The 16,366-nt window shown below is 44.3% G+C and overlaps 2 protein-coding genes across 13 annotated transcripts in view; one reads left to right on the top strand and one right to left on the bottom strand.

Annotated features, from left to right (window-relative positions):
* Positions 1 to 15,022, bottom strand: part of EVC2 (EvC ciliary complex subunit 2) — a 144,543-nt gene extending 129,521 nt beyond the window's left edge. For 4 of the 5 annotated variants that reach the window (XR_012645330.1, XM_074992467.1, XM_074992468.1 and 1 more), the window contains exons 1-2: positions 14,791 to 15,022; positions 10,548 to 10,602 (exon numbers count right to left, since the gene is read on the bottom strand). Coding sequence is in view for 4 of the 5 variants with exons in the window: in XM_074992467.1 (XP_074848568.1) it covers positions 10,548 to 10,602; positions 14,791 to 15,015 (280 nt within the window). In the remaining variant the exon portion in view is untranslated. Of the gene's footprint in view, positions 1 to 10,547; positions 10,603 to 14,495; positions 14,750 to 14,790 lie in introns of those variants that run through there. The other variant, XM_074992469.1, reaches the window with a different exon arrangement.
* A 341-nt stretch (positions 15,023 to 15,363) lies between these two features.
* EVC (EvC ciliary complex subunit 1) overlaps positions 15,364 to 16,366 on the top strand; it is a 74,019-nt gene continuing 73,016 nt past the window's right edge. For all 8 annotated transcript variants that reach the window (XM_074992478.1, XM_074992473.1, XM_074992477.1 and 5 more), the window contains exon 1: positions 15,364 to 15,569. In XM_074992478.1, the coding sequence (XP_074848579.1) occupies positions 15,381 to 15,569 (189 nt within the window). In that variant the 5' untranslated portion in view covers positions 15,364 to 15,380. The remainder of the gene's footprint in view (positions 15,570 to 16,366) is intronic.

The following is a 16,366-nucleotide window of genomic DNA, read 5'->3' as shown; positions in this document are numbered from 1 at the left end:
AGGGGGTGGGACAAACACCAATCCCAGCTCCTTGGGCTGTCCAAGTCCAGTGCATTTGTATTAAAACCCCCTTGGCTCCCTGGGGATTTTAATATGCATGTCATGCCCTGTCACTCATGCGTGCCAGAGAGGGGTGTAACACCAAGTGGGCCACACTTAGATGTTTTATTAATATGCAGTTGAGGGATGCAAAAAAAAAAATCAGCTGGGCCACACACAGGGCCACAGCTGCGAGTTTGACGTGGCTGATCCACCCCCTGCATTCCACAGCTAGAGTGAGGCATGCAGCAAACTGTGCACTTTCCCCTCACTCCTTGATGAAGGGGAGCAGCTAACAATGTCCCTGTACAAATTGGGGGAGAGCTTCAGCCCCCGCCCCCCCAGCGCTTCTGAAGAGTTGAAGGGTTGGCATTGTCCCAGATGGGGGAAGAGAGGTGGTGTCCCCCACCAGCCCATTTCACTTGCTGTCTCTTTTCTATATTGTTTTATGAGAACCAATCCCATTTCAGGCACATCTCATTTCCCTGACACAGCCAAATCCTGGCCTTGCTTTAAGAGGAAGCTACATACCAAATTTGGTAGCCCTTACCATTTAGGAGGCGTTCTTGAACAAACAGATTGACTGACTAACAAATGCTCAAATATATCATAAATTATGCTTGATTGTAGCCCTTAAAAGCTGAAAAGCAAAGAGGACCCAAACATTTTAAGAGGAGATTACACAAATATCTATTAGGGATGTTGAAAGTTTACTTGCTCCTGCCTCAGCACAAGGGGATGGACTAGCTGACCTCTTGAGTTCCTTTCCAACTCTACATTTCTGTGACTGGTGCCTTATTTTGCTAAGTAAATTCAGCATGAGGCAGCTCCCTGAGGAGCCAAAAGAGGAGCACCTTGCCCTCAGCCCCAGCAGGGAGCACCTCTTCCTTGGCCAGGGAGACTCCATGTGTGGCAGCCCTGAGCCCCTGCATAGGCAGCTGCACAGCTTAGAGGGAACTCAGGGCAGTTACCTTCTTGAAGGAGAATGAAAAGGTGAGACCAGAACAAGAAAAAAAAAATATCACGGAATAGAAAGGTGAAATGAGTTGCCCAAGTTCACGCAGCAGGTCAGTAACAGACACAAGAATAGGTTTCCTTAGCAGTATAACTGCTGGTCCTTACTCCCCCTCACTCCAAAGGAAACCCCTTTAATTACTAGGCTCTGTTCTCAGGGGCAACAGTGTATAAAATTGGAACCACTGTTACTTTCTTTCAAAAATAAACTATTCAATTTATAAACCGCAGGCAAAATTCTGCCCTCAGCTATGTGCACAGAACTCTCACTGGGAGCCCAGAAACAGGGTTTTGCAAGCATCTCACCAAAAGCAGAATTTTGACATTCAGATTGAAAGCAAATTACAAGTCAATTAGCAGGCTTCAGTATTAAACCAACTATTAATAATTTCAGCCCACAGGAAGATTTCAGAAAAGTATGAATAATTGAAGAGCTTTATAAACACCAGCTACCTAAATTTATAAAAAGCTGTAGGCTTCAAACACTCAGTAAACCATTAAACATTTTGACTATATTAAAATGTTTCTAATTGGTGCATTCTTCTCAAATGAATTTCCATTAACTTGAAACAAAGTCAAATCAAAGGTCCCAATTCTGTAAAACAGTAATGCCAGTATCTTGTAACACACTGAAAAAAGATTTCTCTATGATGAATGGCTCTGAAAATACAAAATAATATAATATAAATTTACATATATACATCACTATATTGGTAGTGATCTCAAGCAAGTCACTTAATAGACACTTGCAGTAATTCCCTCCCTATCTTTCACCTCCACCAGGTGATGTGTCAGAAAACAAAACAAAAAAATGAAATGAAAACTGTTACATATTCGTTGAGAGAGTTCATTTTCAGCACTATTTGCAGATCTGAAGAAGTGGGTCTGTCCCACAAAAGCTCATCACCTAGTACATTATTCTGTTAGTCTTGGAAGTGCTACATGACTGCTTTTGTGTTTTGTGAAGGTACAGACTAACATAGCTACCTCTCTGACTGCTGACTCATATTTAGTTTGTGGTCCACTATAATCCTCAGATCCTCTTCTGCGGTTCTCCTTCCTACACAGTCACTTCCCATGTTGTGTGTGAGAAAATGATTGCTCTTTCCTAAGCAAAGTACTTTTCATTTGTCCTTATTTCATCCTATCTGCCTCAGACCATTTCTCCTGTTTGTCCAGATAATTTTGTGCTATAACCCTATCTTCCAAAGCAATTGCAACCCCTCCCAGCTTATTATCATCCACAAATTTAATGGTATAGAGAGTATGCTTATAATCTAAATCATTCCAGGTATTGAACAGAACCCATCCCAAAACTGATACCCACAGAAACCCATATAATGGCCTTCCAGCATAACTGCAAACCATTGATGACTACTCTGAGAATGGTTATCCAGACAGTTACGTGCCCACCTTATAGTCATTCTATCTATCTTTGTTGTACTTCCCTACTTTATTGATAAGATCATGCAAGGCTATCACATGCTTTAGTAAAGTCTAGTTATACCAGGTGTACTGCTTCCCTGTTAACCACAAGGGTTGTTAGCCTATCAAAGAAAGCTGTCAGGTTTTTTGACTTTGTTTTCTTACTGAAAATTCATGTTCTCAGTAAAAATTTTGAATATTTTGAAAACAATTTCCATATGAATGTCAATGAAAACAGAATAATAAAAACGCATCCATAGGAATAAGGGGATTTTGATGTTGGTGGGGTCCTTCTGAAAAGAACCCCGGTGTAGACGAGCCACACAGGAACGAACCACCACACTTTCGAACTGCTGCAGCCGCCGGCATGCTAATGAAGCGTTCATTAGTATTCTTCAGTTTGGCCATTAGCATGGCCATTTTGAAGTTTTTACTAAGCGTAGATACGTCCTTATTCTAATAGTTAGCCCTTCCCCCAAAACCACATATTTTAAACTGGTAAAGAAATGTGAAATCTGGTTTTTTTTTTCTAATGAGGCCTAACATCAGCAAACATTTGTGTTATCTTGTCTTATTTTTATTTTTTCAAAAACACACTTGATTATTACATTTGTTATTTGTTTCTCCCCGCCTTGGAGTTACTCTTTGTCCTCAAACATAGCCATCACACAAGAACCAATTTAAAGCCCCTTCAATTACACACACCAATGAACTGACAAAAGTAGTAATTTACTGCACTTCAATTTCCAGTACTTCCATTAGCTTTTCTTGTTTCAAAGTCAAAGACACAATGAGAATAAACCTGAGGGAAGAGGTAGGACAAAACACAAAACAATGCTTTTCAGCAGAAACTGTGATGTCAATGAGAGCATGATGTTACTACTGAAAGCCTTGGTAAGTAAAATTAAATTATTCTATGCACACTATCTCAGGACAGTAAAACTAAGATATGCTGTTGTAGTCACACATTCATGAAAATAAGCAGTAACAATAACTAGTTTGCATCTCACTGTCCTCTTTGACATTTAAGGTAGCAGTGGAAAGGTCACGCCCAGGTCAAAAACCAGGGTAGTGGCAGAGTCACTTCTTAAGGGTTTTACATAACCAAAACATCAAATATGCTACATGATTTTTTTTCATTTGCAGAAACTAAGTGACAAAATTTAAATGTGACTCACAGAATATTTTATTCAACAAAAATTTTATAAGGTGCCCACAATTTGGAGCTCTTGGTATATTTTAAGTGTCCTGAAATGAAGGCAATTCGCATTTCCTAAAATCAAATGAACAAAGACAGCACAACTCCCCATAGTAGTTGGACTGTCAAGGCCTACAGGGTAGTGTTTCTCACCTAAGGTATGTGTAACCTTGGGAGTACACTGGGGTCTTCCAGGGGATACATCAACTCATCTAGATATTTGCCTAGTTTTACAAGTAAAGTCAGTACAATTGAAAAGGTCATTCAGACAATGATTTGTTTCTACTGTTTTGCATGCCTTATGTTGAAATGTAAGTACAGCATTTCTCTTCCAATTCTTCTGATGAGAAGATGGTAGAAAGTCACCAGGTTTTCAGTAGTCGTCTTCTGTGATATTTTTGCATGTTTTGGTAAGTAAGCAGGTTTCAAATGAGGTGTAACTTTGTGGTATGTAAAACAAATCTGACTCCTGAAACGGGTAAAGTCATCTGGAAAGGTTGCATGGCACTTGTTTAAAGACCTCAATCTACTTTAGGACCATGTTTCTCAACTGGAGGTACGCATACTCTTAGGGGTAAGAGAAAGAAGTCTGGAGGTACCTTTTTTCTTTTTTAAAGGGGGTATTTCATAAAAAAAGGTTGAGCAACAAGGTTATAGGTAGAGAATATGTTTTACAGCACATTATAACCGTGTCTAATCTGGGTTTAGATATTTTTTCAAATTCTAGATACAAAGAACTTGTTTCTAAAAACACTTCTAGATTCTGCACACTCCAGCCTTGAAACTATTCTCTGAAGCACCGGGCTCTGCATATTCCATGATCATACAATTTCCTGCATTATCCACCCTGTTAATTGCAGAAATACGATACAGAACATAAATCATTGTTTTAAAACAATTTATGCTTCTTTCCACCATGGTTGTGAAGATAATCTTCATAATATTAAGCAAGTTTAAATAGATACAGAAGTATATTTTCAAGTCTGTAAACAGCCTCAGGCACTAATTCACAGGTGTTAACTTTTTCCACTAGGTGATGCCTGTAAAGCCTAAAGATGGCAACCCTGGTTTGTGCCCAACTCGGCTGTTTGCTTGCTGTCTGTAACCTCGGGGCTGACTCCCTGGTATCCTGACCCCAACCCCACAATTGGTCTCCTGATTGCAATTTGGTAGCTGACCTGTACAGAGAGGCTGCCCATCCCTGAGAGTTTGCTCAGATCACCTTCTACCTCACTCACCAATCCAACCCATCCACACCTGGGACCTGCAAGACCAAACTACTCATTTATAAGCAGAGATGCACAGACCCTACATGAGCAATTACCATGCTCGCAGGGAGAAATAGGTACACTAACACTGAACAGACCAGTCATCACCTCAACCAGCACCCAACAGTGTTATCGCTTCAGCAGTTTGATGGGGCTCCCTGAACTAATGCAGACTGCTCTTCCAGGTCCACTCCTGAACGTACCTCACAGGCCATAGAAAGGTGGGGAGCTAGCATTCAGCCTGTTCTCCAGTGATGCACGCAATTGTGCTTCCCTTCAATGGGAGCAGAACAGACCAGTGCTCTCTGCCTGGAGCACCTTCCTTGCAAGCTTTGTCAACAGGATCTTCAGAGCATAAGAATGGCCATTTTGGGTCAGACCAAAGGTCCATCTAGCCTGGCATCCTGTCGTCTAATAGTGGCCAACACCAGAAGCCCTAGAGGAAGTGAACAAAGCAGGTATTCATTGAGTGATCCCTCTCCTGTCATCCATTTCCAGCCTCTAACAAATAGGCTGGGGACACCATTCCTCCCTTTCCCTGTGAGTACTGATGAACCTAACCTCCAGGAATTAATCTAGTTCTTTTTCTGATCCCTGATAAAGTCCTGGACTTCACAATATCCTCTAGCAAGGAGGTCCACAGGCTCACCGGGCACTGTGTGAAGAAAAACTCCCTTTTGTTTTACACCCCTAGTTGGCGTGTTATAGGAAAAAGTAAGTAACGTTTCCTTGTTCACTGTTTCAGTACCAGTCATGATTTTACAGACCTTTATCATAGCCCCCCTCAGTCTCCTCTTTTCTAAGCTGAAAAGTCCCAGTATCTTTAAATGACACCCATTCCAAACCCCCAATCATTTTTGTTGCCCTTTTCTGAACCTTCTTCCATATACCAATATATCTCTTTTGAGATGAGGCCACCTCACCTGTATGCAGTATTCAGGATGTGTACATACCACAGATTTACACAGAGGCTAAAAGATATTGTTTTATTCTCAGTCCCTTTTTTTAATGGTTCCTAACATTCTATTTGCAGCATATTGAAAGGATGTTTTTGGAGGACAATGACCCCAAGATCTCTTGAGTGGTTATGACTAAATTAATACTCATTGTGTATGTATAGTTGGGATTATTTTTCCCCAATGTGCATTACTTTACATTTATCAACATTAATATTCATTTGTAATTTTGTTGCCCAATCACCAAGTTTTGTGCAATCCTTTTGAAGCTCATCACAGTTTGCTTTGTTCTTACCTATCTTGAGCAGTTTAGCATCATCAGCAAATTTTGCCACCTCATTGTTTATACCCTTCTCCAGATCATTTATAAATATCTCAAGTAGGACTAGTCCATTACAGATGTTTGGGGATACCACTAGTTACCTCTCTCCATTTCGAAAACTGACCATTTATTCCTACTTCCCTCCCTCCTCATTTTTTTAACCAGTTATCAGTCCATGAGATGACCTTCCTCTTGCCCTATGACAACTTACTTAAGGGCTTTTGGACAAGGAACTGCCCACATAGAAACTGCATTAGGAGAATGGCATCACCATCCTTTGGGAGTACAGCAGGACAGGTATTAATTGCCTATACAAACCTCTAAGCTTTGAACCAAATGAGCTATGTTCTTCTTTTGATATGAGTTTTTAATTACCCGTCACCTGGGAAATTAAAAGGGGAAAACAAGCATACTCTATCACAAAAGGAGGAACACTACTGGAAAAATGAGGACCTATTTCTGAGATACCCCCACCCCCACCCCCACCCCTTCCTCCTCAAGTCTATTAATTTCATCAATGCCATATTTCAGCAAAATGGATTCTCCTTTATCTGGTCTGCCTCAAAAGAAGACCTGCTTGCCCGAGGAACACAGTCTCTACTATTAGAAGCTAAAATGCACAGTTCCATGTGGAATAGGAGGGCTTGCTCGGATTAACACATACATGTTCCCTTGGAGCACCTCTGACTGGAGGTGCCACAGCTGTGCCACAGTGCTCCACTGATGGCTCACTTTGGCTGCCCTACACCTCCTGCATGGTTGCCCACTCCTCTGGTGGCCCTGCGTACTGGTCAATGTCCAAGTTTATATGGACTTCTATGAGTGTTGTGAACATCATGAGATGTCCTGGAGCAGACCTCTGGGCCACTTAATACACCTAGAGAATCCAGCTGGGTGTTTGTCCACCATCAACCTAGACTTGTGAAAGTCCCAGTGTCTGACAGTCACACACTAGTCTTAACAGGTCATTTTATTCAGTCTACAAATAACTCTTGCAACCACCTGTGTCAAGACCATAGCCATAAGGGGGAGAGATTGTGTGGTTAGAGCACTGGCCTTGTACTCTCACAGTTGTGCATTCAATTCCTGGGGAGGCCTTTGAAGGGGCTGGGGCAAGGTAAATTAAAAAAAACGTCAGGGATGGTGACAGGTCCTGCTGTGAGTGCAGGGGACTGGACTCCATAACCTCTTGTGGTCCTTTCTACCTCTGTTTTATTATTATCTAGTGGAGATTTCAAGATTGTAGTCCACAGGAGTTGATTGTTAATTTGGAGCTCTGGGGCATCTTTTTATGTTTTTACTTAATGGCCAAATCTTTGATTTATTTATGTAAATGGCCAAATCTTTGATTTAGTTATGTAGCTTTTTTTCATATGCTCCATTTTGGTGTGCTTATTAGCTGTAGTCGTTAGGATGTAATACATGTACTCTATGGGGAGTGTTAATTTTCTTTTTATTTGATTTCATAGTAAATAATTTTAAGCATTGATCCTCATTAATTGTTCCTTATTTTAATATTTTTTCGTCTTCCCTACCTATAAGCTGCATAAAATGTACATTGTATTTATATCGTATTCTTTTGTTTGTCCTGGTGGTTCACCTCGACAGAAATACTCAAAAACCCCACTGGGGGAGGGGCTTAGGAAGGGCCAACCATCTCACAGGCAGGATGGGATCAGGCAGGGCCACCAGCTTCGGGAGAGGTGTCAGGCAGAGGCTCTCACTGCTACCGGGGTTTTGCTGGTGCAGGGATTGCCTGGGACCTGTAGCCATCAGTCCGACACACATGACATGGATGCACTGGAGACGGTTCAGTGGAAGAAAACCAAAATGGTTAGGGGGCTGGAGCATATGACCTTTGAGGAGAAGCACAGGGATGTGGGCTTATTTAGTTTGCAGAAGAGAAGAGTGAGGGGCAATTTGATAGCAGCCTTCAATTTTCCGATGGGGGGCGCTCCAAAGAGGATGGCGAGAGGCTGTTCTTAGTGGTGATGGGTGGCAGAAAAAGGAGCAGTGGCCTAAAGTTACAGAGGTTTAGGTTAGATATTAGGAAAAACTATTTCACCAGGAGAGTGGTGAAGCACTGGAATGTGTTGCCTAGAGAGGTGGTGGAATCTACCTAGAGAGGTCTCTAAGTCCCGGCTTGATGAAGTCCTGTCTGGAATGATTTAGTTGCAGTTGATCCTGCTTTAGGCAGGGGGCTGGACTCGATCTCCTAAGGTCCCTTCCAGTCCTAAAATTCTCTGATTCATGGTCCAGACCATATTGTGTGCCTTATCACACAATATGCTTCAACTATCACCTCCTGCTTCCAGCATAAAGCATTCAGGTTACTCACTGCCCACATATACAGCTCCACCATCTACCACCACAATACAGATGAATAAACTGAAAGGGTGAACTACATATTGGAACAGTGCTTGAGATATTTTCTAAGTTTTCACTAAGGCCTGGTCTACACTAGGGAACAAAGTCGATACGCAATTATAACCACTCCATTAGCGCAGCTAGAATCAAAATATCAAAATTGACTTTCTACCCTAGTACAGACTGGGGATCTTCAGGCTCATGCTGATGTCTTTACTCCATGTGATAGCATGGAGTACCACGGTCAAAAGCCGAGTCCAGAGAGATTGATTTTGCTGTGTCTTCACACATGAAAGCTTGATCACAGTGTGTTGAATGCTGGGTAAGTATTGACATACCCTAAGATAACTGGTTCATGCTCCTGCCAAATACAGACCATCACTCTAAACTATGCCCGCTTGGCGTGGTACTCTGTCCCCCTCTAGCAACGCCCAGACCAGCTAGAGGTCAAGGAGCCTGCAACAGCTTCAGCTAAGAGCCCTGTAGCTTTTGAACTCGTCCAGTAGCAGCTCATACACTAAACTTAAGAGATCCAATGTTCGATCCCATTCACTGCTGTCTAGCATCTGTCAGTGCTGCCCTCCACAGTTTGGAGTCCATTTGCTAATTATGGGTTCCACTCCTGTTTCTACCCAGCACTCCCACCAGCTTCCCTGCTGCTACAACCAGACACCAACTGAATCTGAAGAGGTCCATCTCATTCAGGAGAAACTCTGGAATCAGCTAGAAGAGAAAGGAAGGTTGAGTTTCTACTAGTGGACCCTATGAGGATAGGAGCTACAGAAAAAACGGCTCCGTAGGGGTGTCAGTCTGCAGCCCACTAATGGGACTATGCTAGTATATGAATCAGAAAACCTTTGCGGGGAACTGTCTGAGCAAGGATGCAGACTGCTAACTTGTTTCCCCTCCAGACTGCGCCCTGCTGTGGATCTCAGACTCTGCTTCTGATCTTGGTTTATCACTGACTCTACTATTTGTCTGCTGTTTGTAACCTGGTAGTTGATCCTGATTCCCTGGTATCCTGGCCCACCTTGATTCTAGGACCACTACTGACCTCCTGACTACAGCTTGGTATCAGACCAGGGAACAGTTCTGTCAGAATTCAGCAGAGCATAGAGATGGAAACCAGAAGCAGATTTTATTACAGAGGAAATGTCTGAAGCATATGAAGCATCCATTAAAATATTTTTCATTCGCTATCTGGAGGACAGCAGTGAAATTCCAGTTATGTCTACATTGCAGTACAAAGCCTGAGGCAGTGCGTTTCAGTGCCTGGGTTAGATGTCTTGGCCTCACAGAGTTCAGGCTGCAGGGCTACAAAATTCCAGTATTGATGTCTGGGCTCAGATGGGCCCAACCTGGTCCTAAATGCCAGCACTATCATTAGCACTAGCTCCACAGACTGAGCCCTGCATGCTTGAGGCAGCTGACTAGGGCCAGCCATGGGTCTTTTACTGAGGTACAGATGTATCCTGAGACTGAGCTCTGACTCAGCTTTGACCTCAAGCTCCCCTTCCATTCCCACAACAAATCAGTCTGCCTCAGATGAGATCACCCTGCTGGCTAGATGGGCACTGTGATTCACTTTCAAGCCCTGTCAGTTTGCAGTGTGGCAGTAGTTAGAGTAGCAGACCCAAGTCAGGTCTGGCTAGTGCAGTGTGGTGTACATGAACAGTTCTGAAACCCAGGTGCTGCAACATAAGCCCATGTTCACAGTGCAGCATGGAGCCTTCAGCATGGGCTTAGAACAACTAAGTCCACACACTGGACTCTCACAGCTCCAGGTTAACTGTGAAGTACAGACATAGCTAAAGCAGCTGAGAAACACAGGTATGACATGGTTTACAGTATGGCAAATACTATTAGAAAGCAAATGTTTTAAAAGCATCTGGCTCCCAGCATTCTCCAGCACTTCAAGGGTTTGAAGAATTGGAAGGACAGTTAAAATGAATACATACCTGCCATACTGATGCAGCCTCTCTTTCTCTGAATCGGCAGCTTAGCTGTAACAACCTAGTTAATATAAAAGACAGGTAACTATAAACCCAGGATCTTAGTTACAAAATATATTCCTCATATTGTTTATTCCAAGTCTCACACTTGTGATGTGCTTTACACGGAGGTACGAATTTTGATTTCTGTGCTCAACACTCAAGATTTTGGAATGTGCCAGTGACTAAAGCACAGGACCTGGGATCTGCATTATCTCTTGGCCCTATCACTGACCTGCCTGCCAGTTAGCAAGTCACTTGTTTCTCTCCTGCCCTTCGACTGTGAGCTTTCTGGGGCAAGTGTACGATTTCCTACTATGTACATATACACACACTCATGGGCATGGGAAGTATGGGCATGGGAAACCCCCAGTTTTGCACTTGGCTTCCATGTGCCCCAGGGCCAGTCCTGCTGCCAACCTGACAGTCCCAGGTCCCAGCACCCCCTGGGGTCCCACCACCTGCCCACCCCAGAATCCAGGCCACTTAGGATTCTACCACTGGCCTGGGGCTCCACAGGCCTCTAGCTGTGGCCAGGCTGCCAAATCTGCAGCAATGGTGTCCCACTAGTCACTGTGTTATGTGCCCCACACCATGCGCAGTCCATATGGGATCCTAGATTTTTAATTCAAGCTGCAAAAACTGAGGTTTTCAGCTTTCTGGATGGTGGTTTAATCCCCGTTTTGTAGCTTCCACCTCCAAGACTCACATGCTATGGGTTGGCCTTGTTGGAAGCTCTTGACAGTCTCATTCCTTTTCTATATTGAGGAAATCACTACTAGTGTAAATAGATGGATGTTGTTAGACTAGAGCAAACCCCTAACACGGAGAGCTTGTCTACACTACCTCCCTACTTCAAAGGGAGGATGATAAGTAGGGTGTCAGGAGAGTATTAATGAAGTGCTACGGTGCATATGCAGCACTTCATTAAGCTAATTCTCCACCGCGGCTACTCCAAAGTGTTAAAGTTCAACATGTAAAAACAATAAGGTTTTCCCCAGCTTTCACTGTTGCAGTATATGGGTATTCTCTACACTATACTGAAAATTCTAGATACTCTTACCACTGTATATCATGCTATCACTCTAGTAGGGTGTCACTAAAAGAGCTCTATCAACTGAGGCCAGTGCCAGTAGGTCAGGGCACTCCTGCCATGGCACCTTGAAAATAATCACATGCAGCAGAAATGCCAAAGCACGCTTTCCCAACCAACAACTGAGACAATACAGTTTGACAAACCTCCTAATCAATAGTATGGTTCTACTGTACTGGATTGCCTGCAGCACTGCTGGTATTACCCTACTAAAAATAAACTAGAAATTGACTTTGATCGGGAGTGAAATTGACAAGTCCAAGTCACTGGCCCTTCAGTTTATAAGCTGCTTACTTTCCAGAAGGCAAACACTGCACTATAGTGACTGAGTTCCAATTTGCAAAAGGAAATATTTAAAACCAAACCTGAATAAAACTGCACATTTTAAAGTTTAGGAAAAATGAGCCTTTCTTATTTAGAGTTTGTACCTGTCTTTTTTTAAGTGCCATTCTGTGCTCGAACATTGAGCCTCAGTTACCACTTAGGTAAAATAGGAATAATATTTGCCCACCTGACGTGGAATTATAAAGACTAGATTGAGATCTTTCAGACAGGAACATCAACATGTTAGACCTCGCCAGTGCTGCTGAAGTAACTTGCCACAAATTGGAAACGTATCTCAGCCCTGTTCCTCATTCTTCTATTCCCGCTCTCTTAAAACCAATCTAGCTAATGGCCTAGACGACAATAAAACTGTTCACTCATAAAATTTGTACATCCAGCCTGACAAAAAATGAATGTGGGATTTTCTTTAAAGCCCAGCTGTGGTCAGAAAACCAGCACTATTAAAAAAAAAATACATCACCGTAGTCAAATTCCTTTACTTTCTCGGTTTCAAGTCCATTTATTTATTTTATGGATACAAACATGTTTTCTTTTCAGTCGTGTATGAACAAGTCAGTCAAGAAAAGCAAGCAGTATCCTAGTTGGCTTTTACATTATCAGATTTATTCAGTTAATTACTGATGAAGAGGAAAAAAGTAGAAAGGACTCATTCAGATTTAAACAAGGACAGAAATTCATATAACTTTCTTGTTAATTGATTAAATTTAATCAAGACTTAGAGGACAAGTAACTACAGAAAAGTATTATTTAAATATTAAAAAGTAAATAAAATATTTAAACATGAAGAATATATAAATTACAAAGAATTACATTAATATGTAAACAAGAGTTAAAAGCAGATGAATGAACATGAACTAAAATTAAAAAACTAAAGTTCATTTTTAAATACATTCTAACCAAAACACCATTATTCTAGGTCTCATTTGATATTTACCACAGACACACAAATACCTGGCAAAGATGTCTAAATTTCCTTAAAATACCTTTCATATAGTACCAGTTATCAAATGTGAATTGAAGTGATCTGTGTAGTCACAAACGTCATCCTCAGTTTCAGTATACATGTTCAATAACTTACCTTTAAACACTCTTGGAACAAATTACCTCTCTCATTCTCTTCATCTCAATTTGGAACATAACATTTTTAGAAAACAACAATCGCAGATTTAAGCAGATTTTATTTACTTTTATTTCTTTCTACTAAAGATAGCATATAAATGATCAAACCTGTGTTTCTGCTATCTGTGTTAAGGCTTCAAACCTGACACCTCAAGGCTTGGGATGGGCCTACCTTGCTGTATTATCTCCCGATTATTCTAAATTTAGAAGTCAGTTTAACATATGGCTTTAATTACCATATGTATATATTGTTTTCTTTCTTTGTATAGGAATTAGCTACAGTTTCCTGCCAGCTAATTTCTAAGTTATTATCTGTAAAAAAAAAAACAAAACAAAACCTAGTTTTCAGATGCCAAAGTAGTCCCTTGAATCACTGTTAAAAACCAGATCTACACTGGGGGGAAGGTCAACCTAATATTCACAAGGGTCGTGTCTACACTAGCCCAAATCTTGGAAATGGCCATGCACATTTCAAAGATTACTAATGAGGCACTGAAATGCATATTCAGTGCCTCATTAGCATGCCGTCAGCCGCAGCACTTTGAAATTGCAGCTTTTCGCTGCCATGCGGCTTGTCCAAACTTTTTGAAAGGACCCTGGGAACTTTGAAATCCCTTTATTCCTACCAGCAGATCAGGGGATTCTGAAGCTTCCAGGGTACTTTCAAAAAGGATCCTTGTCTGAATGAGCCACACAGCAGCGAAAAGTGGCAATTTCAAAGAGCCGTGGCTGGCGGCATGCTAATGAGGCACTGAATATGCATTCAGTGCCTTATTAGTAATCTTCGAAATGGCCATTTGCATGACCATTTCCAAGGTCTGGGCTAGTGGAAACGTAGCCAACTTCAGCTACAAGAATAGTGTAGCCACAACTAATGTACCTTGGGTCAAATTTTGCCACCATCCCCCACAGTGGGAGATAAACAGGAGAAACTCTTCCATTGATTTCTCTTGACTGCAAGTAATACCAAGCTTGACAGATATCTGCAATCTGATATGCATCTCACAACGTGGATCTTTGCCCATGAAAGCTTATGCTCCAATAAATCTATTAGTCTAGAAAGGTGCCACAGGATTACTTGTTTTTTCAGGGTTCTCAAAGCCGCTCGCAGCACTTGATTGAGAAGGTCCATACTAGGCCCACTAAACTGAACCCCGGAAGCTCAATCTCTGACAAGGTAACCCAGTGGTTAGCACAGACAAGCCCAAATTCCACACACCCCCCCTCATTGCCAGGGCTTAATTTGTGCCAGGGCTTGTCAGTTCAAAACCCCAGCACCTCTCAGCTTGCTGCATCAGTTACGAAAATTTCAAAACTGCTGGGGACCCAGCACCTCTTATTACGGCTTAAGCACTCACCCCTGTGTACCAAAATCCGAAATGATGCCCCAATATCCAGGCTCTACTTTTCAGGGCCGACGAGTGGTCGGTACCTGTGAAAATCAGAATTAACGTATCCTACAGCTGGGCCCCCAAAATTCGCGAGTTCTTTGGGAAAGTTGGACCTTTCAAGTCTCTCCAGTTCAGCGCAAGGAGGGAGCTCCGTTAGCTTTGCCGCCGCCCTGGCGGCCGGAGGCTCCGGGAAGGCAAAGCAGCAGCAGACCGGTCCTTTGCCCCTCCCCGAGTTCACACGCCTCGGCCCAGCGGCCCTTACCTGAGCGCACGGAGGGCTGCGGGAGCCCTGCGGCGCGGCCGGGATAGGAGGGTGGCGATCCCCTGGCAGAGGGCGGCCGGCGGGTGCACGCCGCCCCGCAGCAAGCGCCCTGCCCCGGTGCTGTAGGGCCGGAGAGGCCCGGGCGGGGAGCAGCAGCACGAAGCAGCCGGCTGCCAGCAGAGTCACGCCCGGGGCGCGGAGCCCCCCCGCAGCCGCCGATCGCATGAGGCAGCCGCTGCCGCCGCGCCCCCAGGCCTAGCAGCCCCCGCGGGCCGAGCGCAAGTCTCCGGCCCGCCGAAAGTTTGCCGGGGCTCCGGAGCAGGCCGCGCTGTCGAGGCGCCGAGCCCCGGATCCGCCCCAATCGACTTCAGCCGCGATCGCTCTGCCCCCGGCCGCGGGGAGGGGGGCTGGCGAGCCCGGCCCGAGCGCAGACCCGGCCACCCGCGCCGCTAGTTAACACGCTCGGCCGCCGGGGAGGGGGCTGCGAGCCGGTGTGCCGCGAGCTCGCCGCGCGGCTCTGGCTTCGGGCCCGGCGCCCCCCCCCTGTCCAGAGCGGAGCTGGCGCCCGAGCTCTCCCCGCGGGCTCGCTCATGGCCTCTGCTGCCGGCGAGGCGCCGCCGGGGCCCTGCCGCGGGGAGATCGGGCTGCAGGTCTGGGTGGAGTCCCACCAGCTGGTCCCCGGCTTGCTGGCTCCCGCCGTGCTGCTGGGGGCCGCCTTGGGCGCCGGGGCCGCGTTTCTGCTGGGGTTCTGTGTGATCCGGCCTCTTCTGCGGAGCAAGGTACGCGGGGCTGGGGGGCTTGGCAAGAGCAGCTCTGGCTCTGTGCGAACTCGGCGGGTTGGGATGAGTCCTCTAGGTCAGACCTGATCCTGCCAGAATTTGGCCTCCTCAGCCCCGGGACACACCACTAAAAGCAAACCAAGTCAGAGCCACTCTTCCTGTGCTAATAAAACCCCAAGTGGTCTCTGGTGCACCGCAGCCCCCAGGACAGGTCTGTTACCACATCAAGTCAGTGTTTGGCTTCTAAATGAAGAGAGACACATCTCATAGAGCTGGAAGGGACTTCAGGAGGTCCCTGAGTCTAATCAATCCCCTCTCCTGCCTATCACCATCACTGGCAGATTTTTTTTTTTTCAGAATCTGTTTGCCCCAAATGGGCCCCTCAAGGATTGAGCGCACAACCTTGGGGTTAGCTGAATACAGAAACCACTGAGCTATTCTTCCTCCTGCTCTTTCTTGCATTGTATTGGCTACAAGGAGAATAAGTGTGTGTGATGATCCTCTTGTGCATTGCTATTTGTGGTGCAACATAACTACAGCTGACCTGTGGAGTCCATTGGATCTAGCTGGTAGCAGCAATCAGACCCCACCACAATAATGCTGCAAAATCCCAGGTCCAACATGTGGACCTTGCCCCATGCAGCCCTTTTTTGGCCCTTACTGCTCCATTTCCTTTACTTAATTAGAGAACAAAATTAGGTGCTACTCAAAAACATTTCTGTAACCAATACATTTTGTAATTCTGCAGTACAGAATCACACAGTACCACAAAACTTGGTTCATTCTGTATCCAGCCA

This window comes from Carettochelys insculpta, chromosome 4 (assembly GCF_033958435.1).
Source record: "Carettochelys insculpta isolate YL-2023 chromosome 4, ASM3395843v1, whole genome shotgun sequence".
NCBI classification, from domain to species: domain Eukaryota; kingdom Metazoa; phylum Chordata; order Testudines; family Carettochelyidae; genus Carettochelys; species Carettochelys insculpta.
Note: the sequence above shows the minus strand (reverse complement) of the source record. Positions and strands in the feature narration are given on the sequence as shown.